General features: G+C 40.2%; 2 protein-coding genes across 14 annotated transcripts in view; one reads left to right on the top strand and one right to left on the bottom strand.

Annotated features, from left to right (window-relative positions):
- Positions 1-3,209: 3,209 nt before the first annotated feature.
- Positions 3,210-21,335, top strand: part of LOC121064797 (androgen dependent TFPI regulating protein) — a 31,125-nt gene continuing 12,999 nt past the window's right edge. Inside the window, exons 1-3 of the mRNA XM_040546886.1 lie at positions 3,210-3,494; positions 10,415-10,549; positions 11,958-12,059. Of these exons, the coding sequence (XP_040402820.1) occupies positions 3,342-3,494; positions 10,415-10,549; positions 11,958-12,059 (390 nt within the window). The 5' untranslated portion in view covers positions 3,210-3,341. The remainder of the gene's footprint in view (positions 3,495-10,414; positions 10,550-11,957; positions 12,060-21,335) is intronic.
- LOC121064792 (transmembrane protein 170B) overlaps positions 10,290-21,335 on the bottom strand; it is a 79,479-nt gene continuing 68,433 nt past the window's right edge. For 12 of the 13 annotated variants that reach the window (XR_005816690.1, XR_005816687.1, XR_005816682.1 and 9 more), the window contains one exon: positions 14,829-21,171. The gene's annotated coding sequence lies outside the window, so the exon portion shown is untranslated. Of the gene's footprint in view, positions 12,313-14,828; positions 21,172-21,335 lie in introns of those variants that run through there. The other variant, XR_005816680.1, reaches the window with a different exon arrangement.

The following is a 21,335-nucleotide window of genomic DNA, read 5'->3' on the forward strand; positions in this document are numbered from 1 at the left end:
TAGACACAAAGACAAAGCTTTGTTTTCATCTATCTATCTATCTATCTATCTTTCTTCCTTCCTTCCCTCCCTCCACCTCCTCCAATGCCCCCCCCACCAAAAAAAAAAAAAAAAAACACCACCACCACCAACAACAACCAAGCAAACCACCACCAACAAAAAACACAAACCACTTTCCTAGTCTTGGTTTTGAATCCTTTCCTCCCACCTGTCCTTAACTGCAGTCACCTGCCTGCAATTTTCTGCCTTGGTCTTACTTGTTTTGCATTAATGGATGCAGCCCTGGCAGAAAGCAAAATAAGCCAGCACAAAAATATCAGAAAATAGTTGAAAGACACCTCATTGTTCTTTAAATAAATTACCAGCCCATGAGGAAGGAGGAATATTTGTTTCTAGTATCAGGGGCAACTTCCAGGTCCCAGAGCAGAGCCTCTTCTGTGCATTACACCTTGCAGGCCATTTGCATACATAATCACACAGACATCATGGGGATGAGTGCTCATCGCTCCTTTTTTCAGTCTCATTAGAGACTGGTGGAAGTGTTAACCAGGCCCTGCATGGTAATAACGGGCTTAAGGGGACTGCTTGGTAGCCTGGAAATACCATGCCAATCAGTGGAGCCCATTTCAGGGCAAAGAGGGGTAAACTCTCTCTCCTAGAAGGGGGCATGAGCAGAGGCTATTTTGTGTGCATAAGGTGATTTACAACTCCAGTTACTTGTTAGCATGCTGCAGCTGAATCACATTAATGGACCAAGTGAGAGCTCTGAATTTGCTTCAGTACAAAGTCAACTGTCACTGCTCAAACCAGGTGAGCACCTACAGCAGGCTGGGAGCATTGACGGTGCAATAATGTGGCGCAGCTGCAGGGGAGCAGCACATTTGAGCTGGGGTGTGGTATCAAGCAGATGGAAAATGGATTTCCCCAACCCGTCCCACCTAATCTGTAGCAGTGCATCTGCCTTTGTCCTCATGTGGTCCCTCTTCCTTCCTTGCGAAAGGAAGGTCCCTTCATCCCTTATGAAAAAGGCTCCGGGTTTAATTTCCTGTCCCACTGAACCTTGAGTAGATGTTCACACCAATGGGGAGAAGGCAAACCCTTTTTCCAGTGTATTTGCTCTCTGCATCACACTGGCAGTGAGATAAGAAAGGCTCTATGAAGCATAGCATGAGAGACTTCAGGCCTATCTAGCACTCATCATTCCTTTGTGATTTTTCTACAGCGGAACTTCATCCCTTAGCTAGGCTGAAGGATATGTATCCTGCTTCTTGTATGCGGGAAAACAAAGCAGATGGTTTCAGTCTGTGGGACAGGTGTCCACATCACAAAATGATCACCAAACTTCACACCTTCTCAGCCCTACTGGCCAAAATCCTCCAAAAAAGAAAAACACACCCTGCCATTTTGCATGCATCTACATTCATTTGTGTGAATTCAGGCACCTGCTGAGGAGAAGCACATGCCTTCCTGTTTTTAAAGTTGTTCTATAGCAAAACCATCAAAAAGACTGGTGTGAAGGCCTGGTGTCATTGGTATTGCAAATCAATAATAAAAATGGCCTTTCCATGCCATTCTCCTATTCTGCTCTTACCTTTTGTCACAGGGATGAGTCTTAACCAGGTGGAGCAGAGGAAGCAGCTCATGACAGCGCTTCCTCTCCTCAGACAGCCTGTGAAAGCAATTGAAAACTATTTTCTGCTGGATTTCCTCAGAAAAGGCCAATGACATTGTCAGAGTCCAAAACATATTCCCATCTTTTTTTCTTCACTATTTTTTTTTTTTTGGCAAGGGATTTTCTCATCTATCCTTAAGCAACCACAAGACTATCTACATCTTTATTTTTCCTGCATAAGGCAGAAATATTCCATTTGGGTTGTGATGGCTGGAGTGCCTGGGGAGTTGGGATGCAGGTAATCTGAACTAGGGGAGAAGTCAGTGAAGCACAGGAGGATGTTTAAATGCTTTAGTGTGATGGCTGTTTCCCGACACGCATGCACATCACTGTCTGAGTTCATAGGAAATCATGCCATGTGGAGCCTTATGTCCAGTATCAGGTGGGGGAAAAGATCCAAGAGAAAAACCAAAACAACCCAAAACACAGCAGATTGCTCAATGCTCCCTCCAGGCTAGTTAGAAGTGGAAAAAGAGGGGAAAAAAAAAAAGAGAGACAGAGAGAGAGAGATCACTTCGTGCAGTCTGCTTGGCCGAAGCTGAGCCCTGCCCAGGGGGACAGCCTCTGTAGAGTGTGAGGAGCACCCAATTGCCATGTCCTGCCACAGGAAGGTGTGGGCAAGTCTTGGGCACAGCAAAACACCTGGGTGGCAAATATTGCCAACAGCACAGCAATTACAGGGACTCTGGCCCAGATGAGAAAAGCTGTGTGCATTTTCCATTGCTAATTAGGGCAGCTTGGCAGGGTGGAAGGGGAGGGAAAAATGAGCTTTTCCATAGGAACTTAATTTTAGGATCATGGTATGAGTACCATTTTTGCTCTGCTTTACCCTTGCCCCATCCAGTCATATCAGGGAAGAGGGGTTGTCTGAAGATGGAAGACAGCAAGAAAAGAAGGCTGTAGGCAAGAAGCCATGTTCAGGGCTCAGATTTTGTCACCCAAAGCCCTCACCCCATGTCTCCACTCCTGCTGGAGGTTCAGAGTGACTCAGGCTCTGGCTGCCCTGCTGCGCACATTTGTGAGGGACTCCAGCTGCACACAACAGCACGGAGGCTGAGCCTTTTCCCATAAAAATGTCAACACTCACAGTGTTTTTCAACCCAGAGAACCTTTGCCTACTAATCCTCTCAGCTTCCTTTCCACCTCCACAGCCTATTAACAGCTCAGTTTCTCTTTCACAGACCGCTGTGTTTCCCACTTCTTCCTTCGGCACAAGGGAAAACCGTGACAAAGGCTTCTCAAAGTAAGCCAGAGACATGCCTACACTGCTAGCTACAAGCAAGTAAAGTGCTGCTTATTTTCACTCACTGCCTAGAGTACAACAGCCAGTTACACAAAATAAGTAGCAAAGCTCCCCCGTCTTCTTAAAAAAAAAAAAAGTCTAAAAAACTTATGTAATTCTGCAACTAATCTTCACTAATCTTGAGCAGGGCATTTAAATCCCGGGAATAAGCCTATTCTTCTCCCCCCCATCTTTGCAGTAAAAAGGGAAAAAACAGAAGCAAAGTTCACAGTGCTGTGAATATTCCTATTGAGAGCGAAGTGGCAAAGGGGCCCGAGTCTGCTCCAAAGCAAACTCTCTTGTCCTGCCATTTCCCATGCACAGCCACCAAGGACCTTAAGAGAAAAGCTTCTTTCGGACCGATTATCACTTGCTTTTAGCTAAAGCATGGAAATCTCTACTCTCACAATGTACCATTGCCTTGCTTTAGTCTGGTATTTTTTTGTCATCTATTCAATCACATGTGTAAGAACAGAAGAACGGCCATCTGAAGTGTTCCTTTATGGTGGCCAGTGGAAATATTTGACAGTCCTCAATCTGGTAAGCAAATCGTGTTGTACAGTGATACCAATATGTCTATTTGTTTGTCTGCCATCTGTGCCTCAAGATACATGCAGCTGGTAGATTTGCTGCTGTTAAACTGCTTCCTTTAAAGGTTTATACCCCAAAGGAAACTAAATAGGTATCTATGCTTGTGCAGTGAAATATATTCACAGGTTTTATGCAGAAAGAATATGGGTTGGCAAGCTGCTGGTTTTTAAAGAGTATGTACTCCAGAGCTAGCTGCTTCTTTGTAAAAGAGATGAGCTATCAGTGAGAATAGAGGCACAAAGGTAGAACGTGTTCAGCCAAGATATGTGACTTTGATGCATGCTGTCTAACTGTTTGTTAATTAACAGTTAAGCAACAGCAATACACATTATAACGCTGCTTGCAGTTTGTCTTCCATTTCTAAAAGGTTGTGTGTGACCTGTATATTCAAGAAAAGGTAAAACAAAGCAAAGCACAGTGCTAATTTAGCCAGTCAGAGTACATGCTTAGTTTGAAAATCAGTTTAGAGCATGAGGCAAAGAAATTCCAGCACACAGAGGTATGCTTGTGACATAATTATGTGTTTTAATAGTGTTATCAACTCTTTGCTACATTTCCTAAAATTACAGGGAAAAATGTGGACCATAATGTGTTCTCCTGTTACGCTAGCATTTCATGAGGAAGAAATCAAAATGAAAGGATGTGAGATAGTCTGAGGGGGAGAGTGTGTTCACAGTCCAAATGGTACATCAGTGACTTGGGGTGGTGGCAGTGGGAGGGGAAAGACTGGGCATGGGGAGAGGGTTTCTTCAGGGAACAAATTTCTGGGACACTCGCTAATCTGAAGGGATGAAGGTCCCTTTGGTCTTTTGTCCATTGTGTGTGACTGTCAGAGCTAAAGACCAGTGGGAGACCTGGGTACAGCTGTATTTATCTTTTACTCTTCAGAAGGAGACACACCATGGTGATGTTCAATGGAAGTCTAAGGGGTCCCTGGCTTTCAGACACCCTCAGGGATCTGGAAAATTTGGGCCCCTTCCAACCTCAACCATTCTGTGATTCTGGGAAATATTTGCAATGAATAGCACAAGAGGTGGCCAACACCAGCCCAGTTTTCAGGGACCCATGGGATTTTTCTCAATGGACACCCTGTGGAAGGATGAGGGCATATATGTCACTGCAGTCAGGATGGCTTATATGTGGTTTGTTGCTAAATTAGCTTCATAACAGAACACTTGGACTTTTTGTGAAGTTTTCAGAAATTATTATTTTCTGAAATGCCGGCAGTTGAATGGAAAGGATGCAACAACCTTAAGAATATTCAGTTCCTCCTGCCGGAATGTATGTCAGTAGACTAAAACAGTAACAGCCAAGTCCAATGGAAGACAGGCTGCTCCCTGTATTTCTAGCTCTTCTTTGTGTTTTTGGGTAAAGCTGTCTCCACTAAAGCACCAGCCATACCCTCAGGCAAAAGAGCACCTCCATCCCACATCCCCAGGCACAGTTATAATGAGATCTACCACCCAGTATGTGACAGAGCTCTAAAGCAGCAGATCAAGAGGAGAAAGCAAGTGGCCCTTGTCTTGGCATTTTGGGAAGCAGAAATATCCATTGAAACTAGTATCCAGCTTCCCTTAGTGACGAACAGTGATCAGGTAAAGGCTGCACAAGACAAGAGTATGTGTAGGTGTAAAATAATCTTTCCACAGTTCTACCCTCTGAGCTTGCCTTCCAATGGCATCCAGACTGACCCAGACAGAAGGTAAATCCAGGCTGAGAGAACTAGTACTTATTCAAAGACTACCTTTCATCTATCTAAAGGAATAAACTTACTTTTTTATACTTCTGGTACCTTCCATATCCTGTGGCAATGAGTTCCACAACACAATTGTGCCTTGTGTGAAAGAACAATTCATTTTGTTGGCGTAAACCTGCTTCCTGACAGCTGAATAGGGTGACTCTTCACTTCTGTGTTACAATTTAATTGTCCGTCCCTGTTCACTTTCTCTTTTCTGCTCATTAGAGACCTCTGCAAGATTTCCTTCCCCCAGTTATTCTTTTCTCCAAGCTGAAAGTCTCAGTCTTTTTTATCTCTCTTCACAAATGGATGCTCCTTTCATTAAAGCATCCTTGTTGCCCTTCTCCATCATTTTTTTTAGTTTTAGGAAGGGGTAAGTAGGGCAGCCTGCAGTGATTGAGCTATGAGCACAGCATGTATTTATACAGTGGCCTAAGGTGTTTCCTAGTCCGTTTGTTTCTTCTTAAAAAATATTAACTCTCTACTTTCTTTTTTTGATAAACAGTGAGCAAGGAGCATTCAGTGTGAGACCTATCCAGAGTGAGCTCCAAATTTATTTCCCGAATCATCATAGTTAGTTTCGAAACCACTGTTCCAAAATATACATATTTTTTTCTCCTGAAATGCACTGCATTGCATTTACCAACACTTATTTTTGCCTGTTGTTTGCTGTTGCCCAGCTCATTTCCAAGTCTGCTGAACAGCTCAGGTCTCATTAAGTGCCTTGTTGCACTTCTTCAGTCCTTTGTCACCCTTTAACCACTTATTGATCTGGTTCTAACTCCAAAATGGAGGTGTCAGCCAACAGCGAGATGATTTGAGCTGAAGACACTGCTGTGCTCTGACACAGAAAGGTGCAAGATTACTCTTTCATGTCTGGTAGTCCCTCTGCTGCATGGGATGGAGCCCACAGCTGGGCTGTGTTTCAGAGGTTCCTGATGGAATGTGCCTATGCAGTAGAGCCACCAGGCTGGGCCATGCCCTTGAAGCTTTCCCAGAGCCAGGCACTTAGAGCTCTGGTCCAGCTCTTCTGTCTGTTTCCTGCCATATCGTGATTGCCTAGCTTCACGCATTGGCCAGCTGAATTGCTTGGAAATTTTCCCAAAAATTTCCTCCTAACAATTTGGAATTGCATTTTAAAAAGGCAAGAAATCCCATTCAGAAAAAAGCTGTTGTAGCAAGCTCACTCTGATCTGAAATGGAAATACTGGGAAATGCAGTTTTTCCAGGGGATGGAAATGCAGTTTGACTCCCAGTATTGCTGGAGGGATGCTGGAGGAATTTCTTCTAGATATGATTCTCTTCTAGCACCTCATTCAACGCCTTGCTAACCATGTGATTTTCCCAAGAGGGTGACAGCTTTGATGTTACTTCAGATTCATTTATCTATTTAATGATCACAGCAATCAAGATTCAGAAAGGAAATATTTTTGTAGGAAAAAAAAAAAAAAAGATAAGTGGATTTTCTACCAAAGAATTTCATTGACTGACTATTAAACCAGCAGAAATAATAGATAAAAAGAGTTTTGTATTCACTTGTCTGTGATACAAAACAGCATAAGCTGAATCATTCATTGCCTTAAATAGCTGAGCTCATAAAAATCTGCTTGCTGCTGTAAATCTATTAGTAAATCATTGCATAATGTGAACACTGCACCCTTAAAAACTATTAATTGCATTCCTGTCCCATTTTATTCCTTATGCTTTTGTCTCATATAATTCATATAATTTAAATATTTTCAATTCTCCTGAAAGCTGTTTTTTACTTATTTCCAAATAGACCTAGCATTTAGTACACACATTTTCCAGGTTGTTGTCCTGTGAATACATGGCTGTCTACACTAAATGTTGACTGCTATATCTAATAGCCCCCTCAGAATATTAGATTTATATCCCTTTAAAGTATAAAGAGCTTGGAGCCCAATTCATTTGTACTAGTTTGAGAATTCAATATACACACATGGCTAGATCTCAGATGTGAAAGCAAATCATGACAGGTTAGTTAAACAGAAACACCCCTTTGATCAGTGCAACAGATAAAAATTAAGGTTTTCCTTTGTCACCGTGATTCTTAGTTTGCAAAAAAATCAAACTGGTCAAATGAAGCATTTCTACAGCACCTAGTGCCATGAAGTTGTACAGGGTCTGTAGAGGAAAACAACATCTCTCCAAAAGGGATAATCATAACCATATTCTCCTCTTTGGGTTAATTGTTAGCTTTCTGAATGATTCCAGTCTTCCTTCTCTTCATGTGGGAATACTTTAGGGGATCCTCTTTATTTACAGCCAGTGGATTTATAGTCTACAATCATCTGCAATGTCTTGTTGAGAGCCAGCACTGCTGTTTGGGAAATTCACAGGACATCTGGAATAATTTAATGTTTTCATTTTGTTTGTTTGTTTGTTTGTTTGTTTGTTTTTAATGTCAACATTTTCCCATTAGTGAAGAACTGCAAGATTTGGATATACCTTTCTTACAGGAATAAGCCTGAGTTTGGAAGAACACAGACTGGGAGTTCTGATTCAAGCCTACCAGTGGTTCATCAAGCCAGAGGAATGATTCTAGATAGGTTTTTTTTTGGTCTGAAACTTATTCTTCTCCTGAAAATACAGGGTGATCACACAGTGACTGAAACCCTTTGAATCCACACTGCTGGACATGGGTAGAGCTATGAGCAGCACAAAAATGAGCTGCCGAGACTAAATTCCGACTTCTTCAGGAGCTGCTCTTCTTAATACTCAGCCAGAGAAGTGGGTCAGGTTACGTATTTAGATAAATATTTTCCATTCAGAAGATAACATTGTCCTCCCCTGCATATGACTGAGAATGGGGCTGTTTTGGGACTATCTGTTTCTTTTCAGAGACATTTGTCTTAGTTAATTTTGAAGGGACAGGAGGGAAGAAGCCTACCCCTGTCCCATGATTAATGTAACGCTGACCATGAACAAGATAATAATAGCCCCATCCTCTGGGAACCATGCCTCTCCCTCATTGCTTTATTGGTATTTAGTCACTGTGTGTCACCACACTGTCACCACCCTCATGTACATTTTTCATGCTTTTTACAGAAAGTTACTGCTGGCTCTACAGGGTGTAACAAGAGCTTTTTTTTTTTCCTTTTTTTTTTTTTTTTTTTTCTTTTCTTAGCTCTTCAAGGACTTTGTTTTAGTGTCCTGGTGAGGCCAAGCACTTGGACACGTGTTTGTGCTGAACACATGCTTGGCTGTAAGCACACTGCACCCCAGTATGTACTTCTGTGAACCAGACCCATGACTTGGAGGCTTGAATGCCCAGGGACTGAAATTGTGCCTGGAGTCACAGAGGCTAATTGTGATAATGGAGAGAAAACCACAAAAGAGCTGGTTTGGGTGCCTTGGAATTGAACAAAACCATATGTGTATTTTTATGTAAAAATGTGGCTGTTCACCCCATGCTCCTGAGACGAAACTTTGAGGTTTGACAGCTGAACTGGGTGGTGCATGACCTCTGATACCTTGTCCTGAGTGACCCTGTAGAAAGCACACAGCCTGTGTTGTCTTGTCCGTACCTGCACTGCTATGGGTGCATGAAGGCAGGGGGGATGCTCCAGCAGCCCACCCTGCTGGGACCCAGCTGCAGTCTACCACAATGACCATCTGTACTGTGGAAAGGATAGAGAAGGAAGGATACATTTTTCCTCTTTGCCAGGAAGCTAGGAAATAGATGGGGCAACTTGCAGTTAACTGCAGGGATGCTTTGGTCGTGCTATCTACAGTTGTTTTACTCCCCAAGAAGACTCAGTCTCTAAAACTTTCTGTAAAGGCTTGCAGAAGCCCTTGTACAAAGATGAGCATGGTGAAATCAGTCCCTGCCTTCCCTCAGACATTTCAATAACAGGGATTTCTGATGGAAAAGCATTGCACTAATTCTGTCCCCTCCCAAGCACCACTCTTCTCTGCTCCTTCAGAAATTAATGAATGAATGAAGTAATAAACCACAACTTCAGATACTTTTCTCAAAATAAACATCTGATTCAGAGTAAGATCATGGCAAAAGAGATCTCATCCTGAAAGCTGTAACAGCCTCTTTCCAGTTAAGCATCAACGTCTGATCCAGCATTTGCAGTAGGCTGAATTTCCCATATTGCATTACTTGGAACCAACTGAGCCTTAAAAAGAAGAGGCTACCCTATGAGTTATGAGAACCAAACTAGACTCAGCTATCTGAATGCAAGATAGCGTAAGAAGTGCTTTTCTGGTAGGCTCTGTGTGTCTGACACATCTGCTTCTCCATGATTCGCTGTGTAGCGTTATGAGAGAAAACAAAGTAATCAGAAAAGCAACATTGGATTAAACCACAATACTCAGACAATTTCATGCATAATTTCATACAAAATTCACAGAATTCTGTTTTGTCATAGTGCACTTATTTACAAAATCCTCCTAGCGCCCTCCTCATACATCCCCACACTCACAACTTGCAAATGATTTAAAGACCCCTCCTCACCCCAAATTAATTAGTTATAAATAGTTTAACTTACTCAGTTTTAGTTAGTAAAGTCTGTATCTCTCCTTCTAAAAACTTAAACAACTTTTCTGAATCCCCCTGAGTTCAGCAAAAGAGGTTTTGGTTTTGGTAACTTCTGCAATTACTCTTCATGTTAGAGCATTTTGAACTACTTGGCTTGTACAACTCCGAGATCGGCTGCACCGTGAGTCCTCAGAAAGAAGGCCCTATATCGACTAAGCCATGGTAAAAGCTATCTAGCAGTTCCCTTACAGGAAGCATTTCCTATCATATTCCAAATTTTGTTCTCTCTTGGTCCTCCTCAGATACACTGAACACAGCAATTAACATATAAAGCATGAACAAGCTGGCTTTCAACATATCCATACACCCCTCCCATCTGAATCACATCACACATCTCTGTTCAGTCTATTAAACAAGATACTGTTAAAGTTATCTCCCAGAATACTTTATTTAATCACTTTCAGTTAGTAAAAAAAAAATGATTTAGCCAAAAGCTATTTCCCTCATGTGGGCTTGCAGCTCACAAACAAAACAGCTCCCTGAAGAGCAAGAACTGAGTTCATTGAGGAACATGCTAATTAAAGCTGGATGAGTTTCCCTCATTAGATATAATTACTTTAGGTTTTGCAGGCTGTCTTCTATGGGGTGTCCTTCCTGGCTGATGTGTTGAGACTAATTAAGAAACTGCGATGTGCTAAGTGCATAATTTCCAGCAGAGACCTTCTTTTCAGTGTCCTGGCTTTCCCAGTGTCCACAGTAAGTAACCTCTGTATATAAAAATAATGTTTGCACAAATGTGTATAGCAAAACATGCAAATACATGAAACAGATAAGGATTGTAGACTCTTTTACCCTTTCAAAATGGATTTGAACCATCTAAAAGAAGAGACGGTGTTCAGATCTTTGTGTAAACCTTTTGCATTCATGGTTGAAAGCAAAGCCTCTTGTAAAAACTTCAGGGTGATTGTCCCTGAACAAACAGAGGTTGACCCCAAAGGGTGAAGTATAAACTCTCTGTTAATCTTATGTTCCAAATAGCTTTGGAGTTATCCACTTAGGGCATTTCTCTGAAGGGCAACAGGAGCCAGGAGGATATGAGAGGGTGCCTAGGATGCAGCAAAAGCTGACACCTCCTTCTCTGACTCCAGTATGACTTTAAATATGCATTAGAGAGAAACAGATTCAGAGGACAATAATTATAGTCATAGCCTTCATCAGATCATGGATCACCCACTCCCTCACAGATAGTGCTGTTCATCTGGTGCTGGGCGTTGGAAACAATGGTTTACTTTAACATGTAGGTGCTGCTGGTTGTGAGTGAAGCCTGCAATCACCTCTGAATCTCAAAGAGCTAAGAAGCACTTCTTAAATCTGGTCCACAAGCAGCTCAGCCAGCTGGCTCAGTAAAGAAATCCTGCCAGAGGTGGAGACAGTGCGATTGGTAATTTATCTTTACTGCACAGCAGTATTCACCATGCTGCTACCCTAACCCCCAGGCATCTTCACCAGGACAGAGGCACAGGGTGCTCTCATTTCTCCAGCATCTCGAACCCCTGATTTCCAGGAGGCACAAAGTGTGCTCAAACACAAAGCCAGGCCATGAAAATGCAGATCAGCTTCCAGGTGTTAGTAGCTGATACCAGAGTGTGTTTCCTCCCATTAGCTTCTCCCACTACAAAATCTCTATTGGAAAAGATGGGTGCCCACCATGAAACTTGCATTTGCAAATCGGGAATTAGGCATATGGATCGTGAAGATAAAGTTTTAGGTGATCTGCCTTATCAAGGGCTGTTTTTACTTTGTTACTGAGCTGAACAAATGCTGTGGCTTGACAGCCAATCCCTCAAAGGTGAACTTTTGGACCATCCAAAAACTCTTTCAGAAAAAAAAAAGAAAGTTTAAAGCTAATCATGTGTTCCACAGAAAATGTCAGTGTTGGCAATTTATAAAGGAGCATTTTCTTACAATATCAATACAGAACACGGCACCTCAGCATAAATTCCTTTTTTTATGTAGTAAGGTGAGATACAGGAGACTATCTGGCAATATCAATATTTTCCATGTAGGAGATATTTGCCTTCTCAGAAATGAAAGCATTATCCAAATCCCATCAATTACATTTCTCTCATTTTGAAACATCTTTCTTTTTGTATTTTGTTTCCAGTTTGTGTCTATATCCTTTTGGACACTGTATACCTACAACCGAGAGCTAGTTTACCCCAAAAGCCTTGATGGAGTCATTCCGCTCTGGTTAAATCACGCTATGGTGAGTAAGAAACACCCCTGCGTCTTGCTCAGAAGAGAGACTTTGCAATGTGTGTCCCACCATTGCGTTAGGTAGCTTTCCGGAAAAGTTTCACAGCTTCTTCTTTCTCACCTCCTCCTTCCTACTTATCTGACTTTGATGTTGAGCTGACACAACAAACAGATGCATGCTTGAAGTTGCCTCAAGAAGCCTTTCAGCGCACCAGGAATGTCAGTGAATCATTGCTTGTCAAACCTCTGAAGCCATTGAAATGCTGTGCAGTCACAGGGAAAAAAAAAAAAAAAAAAACAAAAAAAACCTTCTTGGTTATTGTAGCTCAAAAAACAAATCATCTCTGCAAACAGAAATATATGAAATACAAAGTGGCTGGGAGTATAACAAAGTGCTTCTTAATTTTTAAAAACGGTTAAAGAATCAAAGAACGTCTGACGGCTCAACAGCTAATAAGCCAATGTGTGTACAGATTTGAATAGCTGAATTGAAATGATTGTTTACAGATTTCTATAAATACTTTCCAGATTTCTCCTTCATTTGCTCTGGCTGTTTTTATGATGTGTTGAATAATCACATATTTCTCATCAGTCAAGTGTAAGAAGGATGACAGTAACATGGAAACTGTGGGTGGATTCTAAGGTCAGGGAGGCTTCATAAGTCTAATGGGAAGGGGGAGAGAAGGGAGAGGTTCAGTGCTAGACTGAATCAGAGGAGCCAGAAAGTATGAAATAAGCACACAGAAGTCCCAGTCTTATTTCCCTCCAGATTTCATTTCTTAAGTACAACACTTTGCAACCCACTGCAGCAGTTCCCAAGGTATTCGAAAGGTAAACTTGTTAAAAGTCTTCAACAGACCTTTGATTGAGATAAGCTTATTTTGGAATCCAAAAACACATAGGTATGATATCCAGGTGATAAACAGCAGTCATTGTGCACTTTTAACCTTATCACCTGCTCTCTGCCCACCAACACATCTCCACTGGGGCTCTTAAGCAATCCAAACCTCCAAACAGATGCAAAAAGGCACTGCTCCTTCTTAAAACCATCATCCCCCAGAAAAGATTCTTTTTGCCCTCAATATCACACTGTTTTCAGGTCCAGAGTTTGATATCGGTGACTGGTCAAAGTTTAAAATCTTCACAGCAGAAGATGAACTGGGGAAGAGGAGGGCACAGGATAGCAATGAGAGGAGATGGGCTTTGCTTTTTGTTTAACCCTGGTGCACAGCTGAGAATTTGCCCTTTCCGTTTCCACATTTGTTTATGACATGGGAAGGTTAGGAGGTGTTAGAACTTACATTTTAATTTCATGAGGAAAAAGTATTCAGAGAAACTCCTAAAATGTATTCATTATAACTTCCTTCTTACCCTACCTACATCTACATTTTATGAGTCATTTTGACAACAACAAAAAGCTTTTCCATTTCAGAAATGTCAAAAACAGGTGTTAAAAAAGGAAAACAATTCTTCCTCAAAATTATTTTGATGAGAGAAACTTCACATAAAGCAAACCTCTATCACAACCTAGTATTTTATTTCTAAAGCTCTTAATACACTGCATACATTGCGCTTGACAGTTCCTGTGTGGGAAATTTTCCTTCCAGTAGCTATTGAGTGCAAGATACCTGCCATGAGTTCAGACTGTTATCTGCATGGACTATCTGTATGTTTTGGGACACTTTTCCACAGCAGAGCACCTTAGAAATCACCTGTACACTAGCTTACCAGGCTATAACATGCTATGCTGCACGGCTCTGAAGCAAGGGCCAGGGTGCAGCCACAGCACCAACCAGCCACTCAGAAATAACCTGCTCAGTCCCATGAAAGTATTTGGTAGTCCTACCACCTCCTCCTCACTGCTGGGTAGCAAAGCTGTTTTTGTTGAAGGCAAATCTTCTACTAATGCTATGATAAAGAGTTGAAAATAAATCTTTAGTGCACTTTAGAATGAAGCTTTCTTCTAGCATTGCAGAAAGCTTTCTTTCCAGCCCAACAGCATTCAAGTCTTCAGTCTTAGCTGAGGTATTTCTTTCTTCCAATCCAAAATATTCACTGCGAAGATATGGGGAGCTACTGACACTCTAAGGGACAATCTCCAAGTATTGATTGCCAGGCAGATGTCTTTTTTGGGGGGGTTCATTTTCTTGCACATTTCTATGCTTTATGTTTCTGAGATTACAGACATTTCATAGCAGATTGAGGCAGCAGCTATCTGGCTTTGGTGGAAAAAACACCAGTGTATCAGCAATATACGTCAGTGCCATATCATTTGCAGTGGGAGTAATTTTTTTTATCTTGGTCTATTTTAACATTCTAAATAGGGAAAGCATATGTTGTTATGCAACCAAAGAGTAAAACTAAAAAATAAGCATACAAAAACACTTCAGGAATATGAAGCTCTTGAGTTCACAGTGATGCTTCAGCACTTTCCTTCCAAAAATGAACTAGCCACTTATTTTTCTCACATTCGCTGCTCTCAAAGTAGGAAGCTGTCATTGCCCACCAGGTAGTCCAGAGTCATCCAGCGCATTACATTTCAGGCATGTTTTTGCAGCCTCAATTGAAACATTCCCTGTTCTGCAGAGAGGATGGCTAATGCTGAAAGGACCAGATACCTAGGTTTCTCTTGTTGCCTTTCTACTGAGTTTACCACAAAGGTTGTGTCTCAGTTTCCTTTTCTGCTTGTCTGGGATAATTATGTTTTGCTGTCTTTATACAAAACTTTAAGATTCACAGATGAAGGAAAAAAAAAAAAAAACAATGAAAAAAACCTACTTATGTCTCCAACACAATAATATATTTTTTTGAATGGCTGAGATGGCTGAGACAAAGGTGCACTGGTACATTTGTCAAACAAAATTGTTTATTTCTTTCCTAGTCATCTCTTTTCAAGCAACATCTGGATACTCTCCAGAAGGACACTAACTGCTGGAGGTGGCTTGGATAAAATCATATTCATGTATTATTCAACTTAATGGCAATAGAGGGGAATACTACATTTTGAAGGGGCTGACAAGATTGAATGCTGAACAAAAACAAGCAATGGCGGATCAGAAGAGATCGCTCAAAGCATTTTAATCTATAGCAAAAGAAAAGATACATGTCAGCATTAACGCCCAGATGCATACACAAGAATGGTAATGGCATAATTGTCTTTTCATAAACGAGGTTTGTATTTTGTCTGCAAGGCACAATTCCTGTAAAATGCATATTTTCTTGTAAAAACTATATTTTCCTTTATTTTTAGGCCATAGCTAAGTTTGGTTTAGCTAGCTTTTTTTTTTTTTCCCAAGTTATTCTGTAGCCATACTACCCTCTCTCCTTGAAAAAAAAAACAAAACACCATTTTAGTGTCCTAGGCACTTTATTGACACATAATTATGAACAATTCCTGTCTTGAAGATCTAGTAAACTAAATAGCTAAGAATAAAAAAGAAGCAATGGCAAATAGAGGCAAAGAAGACAAATGACTTATCTTTCAGCAAAGAAGACAACAGAAACAGTATTGTCTGAGCCTCTTAAGCATCTGGGCATTTTGCCCTGATGAAGAGTAGCTAAGCAGTACCTGAAAGTTAAAAAAAAAAAAAAAAAAAAAAGAAGCAGGACAGTCAAAGAAAAACCTGTGTGGATAAGTATAATTGACCTTCACTGAAGCAAGGCACTGATGCCCTGACAGTAACACCAGCAAGACGTGCCATGCGTTTCCTCATCTTGGAGCTTTTTGGAATCTACAAGCTGCTTTTCTGATATCCATCTAGCTTTTCCTTTTCCATTGCCTTTCTAGTGTGGACACAACTGCATCAACAGAAATGTGGTGTTGTATCAGTATGGTTTACCTCCACCTAGAAAAGCAAACAAGTTGTATGAATACAAATCACTCCTATTCATATATGAGGGCACCTATATGAAGGATTATATCTTTCTATAACTGCATTGGAAAGCTGCTGCAACACTAACCAGCCAAAGGGGTGCAAAATCAATGCATAGAGCAAAACCTGTTTGTCCAGGCCACTCCAACCAGACTCCTGCTTGAAGCATGTACACAAGAACAGTTTCATCTATGACCACCTCAAATAATTCTTTATACAACAGTATTTAACTCTTAATAATTCTTATATATTTACACAAGAGAGAAACATTTCCATTTGTTTGTATTTCACAGTATCTCAAATTTAAGCTGTCTGGCAACTATGGACATTCATAAGCTTCCAATTATATTCAACTTTTGGCAAAGAAAAAGAATGTGCGTGTGAGGGATATGGCACATTAAATTAATCACCCCATATACTTTAAATGCAAAGATACTTAGCTTTTCCCAGCACTACATATGTTTTTTGAAGTTTCCATTTTTGTTGACATAAGCCCATTTCCTCAGGGAGAAAATATATGTTTCACAGACAAATATTATGGCAGGGAATCCTCCCTGGCTGCTGCTACCCCAGCACACACAGGTGCTGTCCCCATAACCCACTCTGTGAAGGAACAACTGGAGAAAAGTATTCCGCAGCGAAGGATGTGTCATTCCAGTCCCATGTCAGCTTCCAGCTGCAGTGCAACCTCAGCTTCCTAGACTATGCATCTAATGCCAGGGAGAAATGCAATTAAAATTCTGTCTTTTACACCGATACAAAACATTTGTTAGTAAGTATTCAGATATTCAGCCAGGACTTTCTTTACAGAAATGCATACATGCATGCAGGAAATGTTACCTCTGATCTCACTATACTTGTGATCGTACAGTTGCTCTGATGTTTCATCTGTTTTCCCAATCACACTCCCAAACTACCTACACGTCTATGAAAACACAGAAAAAATAATGCCTTTAAGACATACAAGCATAAGTGGAATTGGAAAGGACAGACACAAGTAGTAGCTGAAAGTTTGGTGGAGCGCTGCAGGACTTAAATAGAGCAATAGCTTCCCAACCAATTTGGTACCACACCTGCTCAGTAATGGGGCTCCTTGTACAGCCTGCTCCATCTATAAAATTTTGAATAATTTGTGATTTCCTGAACATGCACTGATGTCTGAGAATATAAGAGAAAGGTGATAGAGACAGCTTTTCTCTGAGAGAAGAGTAGTTATATAGCTAAGTATTTTAATCAAAATAATGTACCTTTTAAATAAATAAGTGAACAATGCTGCTTAAACCCCTCACGCCCTAAAGAAGAAGGAGAGGTTTAGAGAGGAAGAAAAAAATGCATAAGGACAAACCACAAAATAAAATTTTAAAGGAGGCATTTGAATGAAGACAGTTTAATAGCAAAATAAATCAAAAGAGGGAATTTACCCCAAGATGAAGCCAAGAAGGGTGACAGCATGCAGGGATCCAGAAAATTATGAGGAGTATAAAACTAGATAGAAGCTATGGTGTCAGTAAGCCATTTAGTTTTATGATTTTCAGATAACATACTGTAAATATTTATTAAAAAAAATAATAATAACCCAAGGAAATTTTAAGAGACAATAGGAATTTTCCCAAAAATGAGCTGAACAACTGAGTAAAACACTTCAAAAGTAAATCAGTGAACACTGGATTTTTGCATCTCAGAATACCACATTGAAGCGGGTTTCTGCTTTTTACTGGCAGTGACATGTGGAGAAGATACAAACATGGGTATCTACCATAAGAGTTTTTCAGCACACAGGCTCTGTGGAGAATTTGTCTGAAAAAGATGGGCAATTTTTCAAAAGCACTTGATGGTGTCTGACTGTGCCCAGTGAAGTTTAGTTTGGCCAGTGGTAACTGTTTGTGAAAAATCCCCTGCTAAAATCTCACATATTAATGGAAAGCAGACACGGAGGGTATGTAAATGCAGACAAATGAGAAACAAAAAACTATGGTCAATCATGGCATCATTTCCTTGACTCTGGAGTCAAACACGGTCAAACTGAGTCAAACTGAAATGCATGTGTTAGGCATACAAGTGATCTCAGCAGCTCTGGGGAGATTATTCATGTGATTAAAACTCAGCATAGACTGGAGTCTGCAGCTGAACAAAGCTCTACCCAACCCTGTCTTCTTGGCCCTAGGAAACTTGCTTTTACTTATATTCTCAACAACAAAACAAGTATATAACATTGAATAAACAGGCAAATTACTCAAAGTAATAAGTATGGGAAGTAAAAATTCCATGTGGTCTCACCCAACAGCGGAAATAATATCCAGAGAGGTCTGTTTATCTCGGTTTAAATGCATGAACCTGAAATGTATCCTAGGAAACAACTTACAACATAGGGTAAGGAACAAAAAAGAGAGAAACAGGAAAATGTTATAATTTCATCCTTCTCTGCAGGAGATGAATTAACATGCCAATATTTCAGATGGAGTTTGGCATACATTCAAGAAACATTTTTTCCCTGTACTCATATGCCAAAGTTCATGAGAAACATGAATAATTTCACAATTTTATAATTAATTCAAATTTACCTGAGTTTGTCAGAATAAGAGCAAAGAAGCCAAACCCAAGCTGAAAATCATAGGTAACAAAAAGAACCACAGAGGATTTTTCAGTCAAAAGATAGCAAAAAGGATTCACATGATAAATCTGATTAGTTAACAAAATGGTAATTTTTAAAGTCCCATAATCTTCATCTTTCCACTATACAGATAAAAAACTGCCATTGAAAATGTTTCTATTCCCACAAAATTTGTAAGCTAAAAGCTCTTCTCAACAAGCAGAGGCTATTAGACAAGTAAGTATATTAATATTTAAAAGAACAGAAAAATAAGTACTAACAGGTTTCCTACCAAGAGAAAAAAAAGGCTCTATTATTCAGTTCATTGATAGCCAGAACAGTGCACACAACCATCGTTTTACCCAGTTTTCCTTATCTTGCAGTGAAATATTTTTTTCTCCCTCTGTGATAATTATTTTTGGCAGTTTCACTGTTTATATGTGAAACAGAGAAACTGTTAATTGAAATAAAAAGTAAGTCACTGTTTCCAGCAATTTTTGCCAATATTTTGATCTGCGTCAATCTGAGCTTAATGATTGTTTTTTTTTTAAAGCAAGAGGCAAGACTCTGTTTGAATTTGGCCCCATACAAATAATGCACTCTTTAGTCAAATATCAGTTTAACAATACAAAGCATACTCAAAAAAGGGCTGAAAGCTTGTTTAATGAACCATGAACTAGAGACCTATGGCAAAAATAATGACAGAGAAAAAAATACATCTTTTTGATGAAGACGTGAGAAGTCTTTAAAGCCTTTCAGCAGACAAGATTAGCTATGATACATCATCTATCACTAATGATGCTGTCAAAACCAACGTCTATCGGCTATGAGAGGGAAGTCATTTGGAAAGCTAACCACGTGTCGTAGGCAAAGGGCAAGCTCCACACTCGGTAGCAAACCACGCATTCCTCTGATATCTGCTGTATAAATATGTATCATGAGGAACTCATCTGTTCTTGTAAACATACTTGTTTCAGTAGAAATTCCACTGTGATTTTGCCACTAATGGACAAACTTGCCTTGGCAGAAATATATGACATCACCATCAGACGCTAGCATAACAAAAATGTAAGGGAAGATTTTTCCAGGACGTTTTATGGATCTATAATTGGTTTCTGGGTTGTATGTGTAAAGAAAAAGAAACTTGATATCCAAAAAGCAAAATATTAAACCAAAACATTTTCAATCTGGGTGTGCAGGAAGTAACTGAGAACAATCTGTCTTGAGAAGTTATTTGTATGGCAATTTCAAATGGCCCTAGAAAGAGTTTACCTAGTTCATACATACAGTGCATTCTCTAACCAGTAAAAGGCTAAAAAATATATCGATAAATAAAAATGGTTTAATATATAGCAAAATATTTTTAGGAATGTACAATTATTTGTACAGAAGACACAGCACTTACATTAATAAATTGTGTGCCAGTGTCATAGTTAGACTTGGGAGGAAAACAGCTTTCCTACACCACAACAAATTCATTTCTTTTTCTTTTTCTCCTTTTTCTTTTTCCATATCAGGGTAGATCCAAGACCTATAAGAAACTGTTCACAAACCAAGAGGCAGGCAGCCCCATGCCTGAACAGTGCTGTTGCTCTCGGAGGTGGCAGTACTCTTCCAGTGAGTGGGAAGCTCGGCTTCAGCCTTTGTGAATCACAAAGAGCAGAAATTTGAACCAGCACCTCACCACTAAACTCCTGGCCATTTCCAAAAGCACATGCACTTTCAGCTTTACCAGTGACTTTCAAACCTTTTGATTTACAGGCCCCTGAGCAGAGCTCCCAACCATCTTTCACAACCACTACTGGTTTCCTCACCATCTGTGGTGCCAATGCGTATGTTAGTGTAGTGGGCTTCCCCTCACCACCCCCAGCTTATTGCTCACTGTGACCATATCAGAAAGCACTGCACTGCTGCCTACATGTTGTTAATGTGCTGCTGCAGGGTGCCTTGAGCCCTCATCTGACTCCTCTCTCATTTTACTTTTCTCTCTAGATGCAACAATGCATTCAGTCATGATTTCTACTGCTGTCTTTGGACTGCTTTCTTGTTCATGTTTTCCTGCTGTTTGTGCTGGTCTTTCTCTGGGTGTGCTCCAAATTATCTGCATCTGTCAAAATGGTGTGTCCTAAATCATAGGCAGAGTGCCAGCCAAAACCTCATCAATGTCAAGTAGAGTAGAATAGTTACTTCCCAGATCTTACACACAATATTCCTGTTAATACCGTCCCAGTGTGCCAAGTGCTTTTTCTATTAAAGCGACCTGTACTTATTTAGTATTCACTCTGAGGACAAAAAGACTCAAACCAAGGAATTAAGTATATAAAACAACCCCCACCTGAAAACTGTTTGCTTCAACAAAAGATTATTTCACCAGGTCACTCTTGCTAAATTCTTCTTAGTACACCACTAATGCAGCTGGAGCAACCAGCTTAGAGTTGTTAAAAGTGTTTAAATTAAATGACTAGCAAGGACATTTTATGTTTCCCAAAGGAATTTTGTAGGCTATTTCATGTCAGATGAAAACCAGGACTTATATCCACTTTGCATAATGGACAAATCCACTGTAAACAGCTAACGCGTAATTGTGAGGATAGAGCAGAGGTTTTCTATCATTGCTGTCTTCCATGGGTAGTTTTGTTTGAAGATAAACTATTGCTCACCTATAGGAAAACAAAACAAAACAATCAAACAATTATTATTAATATTCTAAAAGCAGTCTAATACATAGATTTTGGAGTAAAAGACAGTTACAAGTATTATATATGAAAAAAGACTGTGAGGCATTTTTCTGGTTAAATTAATGAAGGAATCTCTTGTATTGAGA

The sequence above is a fragment of the Cygnus olor genome, chromosome 2 (assembly GCF_009769625.2).
Source record: "Cygnus olor isolate bCygOlo1 chromosome 2, bCygOlo1.pri.v2, whole genome shotgun sequence".
NCBI lineage: Eukaryota > Metazoa > Chordata > Aves > Anseriformes > Anatidae > Cygnus > Cygnus olor.